At 39.9% G+C, this 7500-nt stretch overlaps 1 protein-coding gene across 1 annotated transcript in view; it reads right to left on the bottom strand.

Moving 5' to 3' along the window:
- Nucleotides 1–7500, bottom strand: part of LOC101854311 — a gene marked incomplete at its 3' end in the record, with an annotated part of 35484 nt that overhangs the window by 1654 nt on the left and 26330 nt on the right. The window contains 4 exon segments of the mRNA XM_005092724.3: nucleotides 3786–3917; nucleotides 4610–4726; nucleotides 5444–5550; nucleotides 6879–7041. Of these exon segments, the coding sequence (XP_005092781.2) occupies nucleotides 3786–3917; nucleotides 4610–4726; nucleotides 5444–5550; nucleotides 6879–7041 (519 nt within the window).

The raw sequence follows: 7500 nt of genomic DNA on the forward strand, positions 1-7500 counted from the left end.
TCTCTCTCTCTCTCTATACTCCTACTTGTGCCATCCCCACCCCCTCCCCCACTCACACACACACACACACACCACAGTAAACATTGTCATATAATATTAAAGAGCTAAAATATGCGGTAGCGTCAAGAAACAATATTATGAATAATGTAAGATGGAAGTTACTGAGATTAATAGAAACTCACTTGATCGGCGCAGAAAAAGAAACACTACTTGAGTGCTAGAAAACAAACTGAAAGTGAGAGGCAATAAACTGCTGGTCCTGGCCTCCAGCACTTAACTCATACTTTCTACACCCCCACACAAAATATCGACGTGCACTGGACCCGTTAAATACATGTAATAAGAACTGTCCTGTATGATGACAAAAAGTCAATTATTGCTACTGTACCAGTGACGCTGTCCCAAGCAGATCAAGTCTACAATCAGATGCTATACAAAGCTGGATAAAGTTAGCACACAAGTTTCCGATCATTATATCACCAAATGTACCTCATCGCACTTCTCAGTTCTCAGAATTGAATACTGAACACTGTGTTGTAACAAAGTGGGGAAGTGTGTTAAATGCTAATTATAGAACTTGGTGTCTAGTTGGGGTGAGGGTTGAAAAGAGGAAGGAAGGGAAGGGGTTTTCGGGCCAGACTCTAACAGCCGAGTGCCTGTCGCTCCTCGTTAAAATTCTCCTTATATATCTCCACTAGACGATTCCTTCTTTCGCCGCCCAGACTCCTAAGGGCCAGGTAAATTATTAGTGGGAAGAAAACGATGAGTAAATGCAAAACAGGAACCATAGGTGGTTAAAAAGTCAATAAACAAAAAGGATTAGTGCCATGCTGACAATAAATGTTCTGATAGTAGTTATAGAAAGCCTGAATGATAAATACATGTTTTGCTGATAAAATAATACATGTGTCTGTGCTGCTCAAGAGTCTCATTCTTAATTTTGTAAGCTACTAAGAGGCCAATCTGGCAATTAAGGGATGTCCTATTCGCAATTTGAGGGCTGACGATTTATTTGTCCATGGGACTGACGTCATCGCTAGGCCTAAGCCAAGCCACCCGTGTGTTTGGCCTCGTACGTAGTACGAAGTTCCGCGACAAGACGGCTTGACGGGAGACGATTTAAAGTTACGAGCCGGCGCGATAACAAACGTGAAGAAATGAGGTTATGTCGCGACAAAACAACAGTGAATCCCACTTGTCTATTTGAGCGCCTTCAAATCGGCAAGGTGTTTTTGAATGTTGATACATGTTTGTTTGGATTTACTTAAAACTGAATGAAAATCGTCATCAGCAATAAACCTCTAGTCAACAGTTCAGCTGACAAAAATCTGACCGGCACCGCCGGGCTTGCCCAGTCAACAAACCGCCCCTGAAAGAGGATTGTTACAAAATCCATGTGAAGAAGTGTTTTGGTCTGTATAATTGTTAATGGTGGCCATACAATTTACTCAGAGAGAGAGAGAGAGAGAGAGAGAGAGAGAGAGAGAGAGAGAGAGAGAGAGAGAGAGAGAGAGAGAGAGAGAGAGAAAGAGAGAGAGAGAGAGATCTTTATTGAATTTCGATTTGAGTTTATCTACAAATTTGTCTGGAGGGGTACTTCGAAAGAAGGACGACAATGTAACGAAATCAGTTGAAGTGTGTGATCAAAATAGTTCACATTTTTAAAAAGTTTCTAAACTTTAAGAAACCCATTTTTAAAAATCTATCTTCATCGGATACAAACGTGGACCGATTCTGCGAACGATGTGTTGCGTTTTTAATTGCATTCAGTGTATATATATATATATATATATATATATATATATATATATATATATATATATATATATATATATATATATATATATATATATACAGTAGAGTCCACGAATCTCGAACACGAAAATCACGAATTGTCGTGTATCTGTAACATAAAGCTCAGTCCCGTTTCAGTCCCTCTGTTTTCTTTGAACTGACTTCACGGAGTTCCCAAACTCTCGAAACACGCAACACTCGAATCTCGAACAAATCAACTTCGCATCTTAAACTAAAGACCCGGCTTTACAGCCTTTCAGGCCGCGGGTAGGTATTTCTTCGTTATTGTTACAGCCAAAACGTGGTCCTTGTCTCACCACAAGAGGCTGGAGGAAGGGGGGACGGGGAAGGGGGGTTGGGATGGGATGCTGACCGCTCCGCATGACTGGCTCTCCACGAGTGCAATCATGCTGTGGGATGCTCGCGGTGCGGATGGTAAGAGGTGTAAATTTCTGTAAACCAATGAAATGAGAGGAAAGGAATGACGTAGGAGTCGGCTGTGCACTCGTGAGATTTTTTGCTTTCCACTTTAATTTTCAACTTTCCTGCTTTCACACTGTCAGCACGTTCATCAAGGGAGCTAACCACGTTAACTGCTTTAATGTTCTTTATTAACTCCCTGGATATTTCTTTGTATTTGGGGCTTTCACTTACATTACGGATTACGTAAATCTCGAAGACTATTTACCTATCCCTGACGAATTCGAGTTACCCGTTTTTTTTACTTTAATTATATATATATATATATACAAGCTGGGCCCCCTTTCGTTGAAAGGAATGATCGGTGCATTAACATCAACTGAAAGTCATTGGCCTACTGTATTAAAATTGACACTCTAGGAACTATTGGAATGGAGCAATAAATCTTGAAAGATGCAAAAAGATAGAAAGTGTAGATCTATACTCTCAAAACAAAATGCTCCTCGCGACAGTATCGAACGGAAGTACGACATAAAATATACAAACCTGGTGGATTTTCTAAAATTACAGAGACAGAAGCGTCGACCTACAAAAGCGATCAGTGAAATAAAGAAATTTAGCTTTTTGCAGCAAAACTGTTTCATAACTGAAAAAACGAAGGGCGTCATGATCTGGAGAATATTTTAAAGAATCTTTTGGCGAAAACCGAATGTCGATCGATTCAGCCATTAAAAAGCCTTTTGAATAGCAAAATTCGACCACCACAAATAGATAATAGATATAGATATGTATGTATATATATATATATATATATATATATATATATATATATATTAGTTATCAGAGAACGCCGACTTTCTAGCTTGACCATTTGTCAGCTTTGAAGTTCATTGCATTCGTAGAGAGGGGAAAGAGAAGGAGGGATGAGAGAGAGAGAGAGAGAGAGAGAGAGAGAGAGAGAGAGAGAGAGAGAGAGAGAGAGAGAGAGAGAGACAGAGAGAGAGAGAGAGAGACAGAGACAGAGAGAGAGACAGAGACAGAGACAGAGACAGAGACAGACACAGAGACACAGACACAGAGACCCAGACACAGGCACAGACACAGACACAGACACAGACGCAGACACAGACAGACAGACAGACAGACAGACAGACAGACAGACACTCAGACACACAGGTGCACACAGACTGGGAGAGGTAGAGTAAAGAGACGTTTCTTTCGTACCAGCCAGAAAATGGAGCGTGGAAAAGTTAATACAAATCTGTTGTCTTAGCTTTTGTGTTGAAAAACTATAAGAAGCTTATAGCAAGGGTAATTTTTAACTGGCCAGATATCAAATCGTGGGTGGTTGACGGGCGCTCTAGTCTGGTCTGTTCTTTCTTTCCTATCAAACATGTAAAAAAACTAAAACTAAGATCAAATCTGCTTTAAAATTTTTAAAAAATCAAATCAGTGTTAGCAGCTGTGGTACGTAGATTTCAAATAAACTATGTACAGAGTCAAGATTCTTAAACATTTAATTATATTCATTTTATAACGACGTTCAGGGAACTAATAATCCAGAGGCTCACACATATCAGTAGTTGGACCAGCTGTAGAAGTCGTTGGCTTTGCTGTAGTGGTAGTAGTAGTGGTAGACTTTATCGTTGTAGGCTTTTCTGTAGTAGTGGTAGGAGTAGTAGTATTCGATTCGGGATTGAAGACTGAAGAATGAAAAAAGAATAATATGATCCTCTATCGACCACTGACCTTCACTGTGATACCATATAGATCCCCCCAACACACACACACACACACACACACACACACACACACACACACAGATACACACACACACACACACACACACACACACACACACACACACACACTGACATCCATCTTTCTATTCATTTACAAGCGTTACAGCTGGTATAACAGATAGTGTTGTTTATTAAATCAACGACGTTTCCTGCACAAATAACTCGCCTTCATTTTTTTTTGTTGCACCATCATAAAAATGGGAAGGGGCTGTAAAACTCCCATGATCACAGATTGACCTCTCACCATGTATGCACCAATAGGCTTTTTTGTTTTGTGCTTTAATTTATATATATTTTTTTTATAGGGGGGATTGTTTGCGCGCGCGCGCGCGTGTGTGTGTGTGTGTGCGTGTGTGTGTGTGTGTGTGTGTGTGTGTGTGTGTGTGCGTGCGTGTGTGTGTGTGTGTGTGTGTGTGTGTGTGTGTGTGTGTATGTGTGTGTGTGTGTGTGTGTGCGGTTTTGTATAACACTTAAATTATATACCGTATTCTATTTTGTTATACAACGCTACAATCAGAAATCATTATATCTCGAAACTGATGTGAATTTTAAAAAAGGCGTTTAGTTAGCTTATGGCAGGTTTACTGGCTTACCTGTAAGAGACACCTGGCAGATATAGCGCATGGTTGCCCAGCAGACGATGTCGTTCCAATTACCGGAAGAGACCAAGTGTCCACATTCTTCATAACCACCCCAGTCATTTGGCTCATCTGGAAGTAACAGGAGACACACAAAAAACCCTCAACTTTCTTAAATATTGTGTCAGGATGCGGTGGAATCAGAAGCTTGTCAATTTGTGAGTTCATGGAGTTACTGGTGTTATCTTAAAGCTTTTTTCTTTGTCCTGCTTTTAATGAAAAATACTCTTCAATCGAGAATAGATGTCGAGATATGTGCTGTTGAAGGAGGTGGGGTTGCCAAGTGTCAGGAGTAAAATGAGCGAGAAAATGGTCGCCAAATTGTGGTGACTGCCAAAGCTTGAGTGTCATCGGAAAGAACAAAACATTCTTTTGTCCCTTTGATCAACATGTTCAAGTAAAATCCACAAATAAATGTGTTTTAAATGGACATAAAAAGTGTTGAATAAAAAAAGAATGTTAAGCAAAACTGAAATTTATTGACAAAGATTGCCCAACACGCAGGAAAAAAGCCGGTTTGTTCATTTTATTATCTTGACGAGTACCTGATTTCACCACGATACAACACATATTATGCTCTACCGTAATAGCGACTATTGTGGTAAGTTTTTTTCTTTTCTTCTTCAGCTCACTTTGGGATTTAGCTAAAATTTCTCGACTTCAGATTCACCCCCGTGAAAATATACACCCAACAAGAAATATTCTTTAAGAAAGTTTACTTTCTCCTCCTTCCTTCTTCTCCCCCTCTCTCTTTCACTTTCTACTATTTCTTACTAAACTAAAACGTACTTGAGTTCCAAGTACTCCAACCAAGAAGAGGTGTTCCATCAGCCCACACGAAGATTCCTTCTTCGGAAAGATCATCCAGCCCAATCCAGGCGTAGTGAGAGGAATTTCTGAAACAAACAGAGAATTTTATTGCTCCCTAATTCCGTTCTCGGCTTCCCTCCAACAGTTGAAAGGTTGTATGAATACGATCTTTGGGTCTATCACTTATTAGCACAGATCAGAATAGAATGGCGAGAGAAACGAAAGGTTACAGTTTATAATTGTGGAGGACTTGAAATAAAGTAGATGCACTGAAAGGAAACCCCGAGTTGAAAAACCGCCAAGAGGAAAACCGGAAAGAAGGTGGCAAAATGACATCAGAGAGCGGACGGGAACACCCTGAACTCGTATAACAGCAGACAGAACAGCGTGGGGGTCGTTGTGGAAGGCTACATCCTGCAATGGACGGAATACGCCTAGAAATGAAAAGGTAAATGTGAACGTGTCCCTATTGTCATCTTTCGTTAAGCGACTTTTGATGGGGATGTAGATTCTATACATCACTTGTTTCTCTCTCGTTTGCATGAATTTATAATTTTGAGATGTCAAATCAGTCATAATTTTTTGCTATGATACCTTAGTCAGTATTATTTTAAGGGCAAAACCCTTGTCCCTTTCATTACTCTAACGTACACTAAGAATTAACAGTAAGCATAACTTGATCAAAAATATTTCTTAAGCTCTTGTGACACTGAAGTCCGGTAAAAAAATTCATGGCACAACTTATCCTCAAATTTCTCTTTAACACGAGAATCAATGTCATCCATACTTTGCACAGCAGTTTTTATCAATTTGCCAGAACTTAGTATTCTTCGACAACAATTCAGACTGGCTTAAAAAAAACTTCTTAATAAATGTATTAAAAATATTATAAATCTCCGTCATGCAGAAAATAGAATTGTTCTCAGCACTTCCCGCTTCTCACACACATTTGGCATACGCATAATGGCCTATGTCACAGCTCACAAATGACACTGGAAAAACCTTTCTCGAGAAATTAATTTTATAGTGAACACATTTTTCCACTAAAGGTTCTCAAAACATGAGTTTAAGAGTTTAAGTTCAATAAGCATAACGTCACGATTAGAAAAAAAAATGACGGACTTGCTTTTAAAAGCGATATTGCCCCACCCACTTGGATTTTTTATTAGTATTTATTAAGGAATTTTCCAGAATACGGCTAACAGGCATTTACAAAAATATTGATCTGTTAGGACAAATTGATGCAAGTCATCGTGCAAAAGCTGGAGAGTGTAGGTGTGGTAGTTGAGGAAATATTTGATATTAAGCTGCGCCACGAATTTTTGACCGCACTGTAATTAGTGAACACACCTGATACTGTAAAGTTTTTAAAGATTACGCTTTGGGGAACTTTATTTGGTCCTATGTTTCTCACCTAGCTTCCAGGACCAACGCCTGCTCTGTCTCTGTAGTAGGCATTGCTAGGGTGCCTTGCTTCTCCTGACACTTAGTTTGGGCAGTTTCATAGTTGACCTGCTCATCAAAGTAGCCATAGCATGAGCTGGTGGATTTCGAGTAGACCCAGCCGTCAGGGCAGCCTGGTCTCGACAGAACCAAGCAAGTCTTACATATTATAAAATTAATAGAAATCATCGTATGTAAGGAAATACAAGTCATAAAGTCTCCGGTGAGCAATCCAGACAGACAGACAGACAGACAGACAGACAGACAGACAGACAGGCAGGCAGGCAGGCAGGCAGGCAGGCAGGCAGGCAGGCAGGCAGGCAGGCAGGCAGGCAGGCAGGCAGGCAGGCAGGATACCACATTACAACATTAATATTCACAAACATTCAACTTAAGATATCATTTGCGATGAATATGAAAGTGGTGGGTAAGTGTATTTATTTTAGTTTATTTTTGTGAGGGCTTTTGGCACTTGCGATACAAATGGGGAACATATGAGTCGAAGATTAGAGCAGATGTTACAAGAGATTAATACACAGCAACAACAACAACAACAACAACAACAACAAATATATGAGGGCAGATAAGAACGA

The sequence above is a fragment of the Aplysia californica genome, unplaced genomic scaffold (assembly GCF_000002075.1).
Source record: "Aplysia californica isolate F4 #8 unplaced genomic scaffold, AplCal3.0 scaffold00051, whole genome shotgun sequence".
In the NCBI taxonomy this organism is placed as follows: domain Eukaryota; kingdom Metazoa; phylum Mollusca; class Gastropoda; order Aplysiida; family Aplysiidae; genus Aplysia; species Aplysia californica.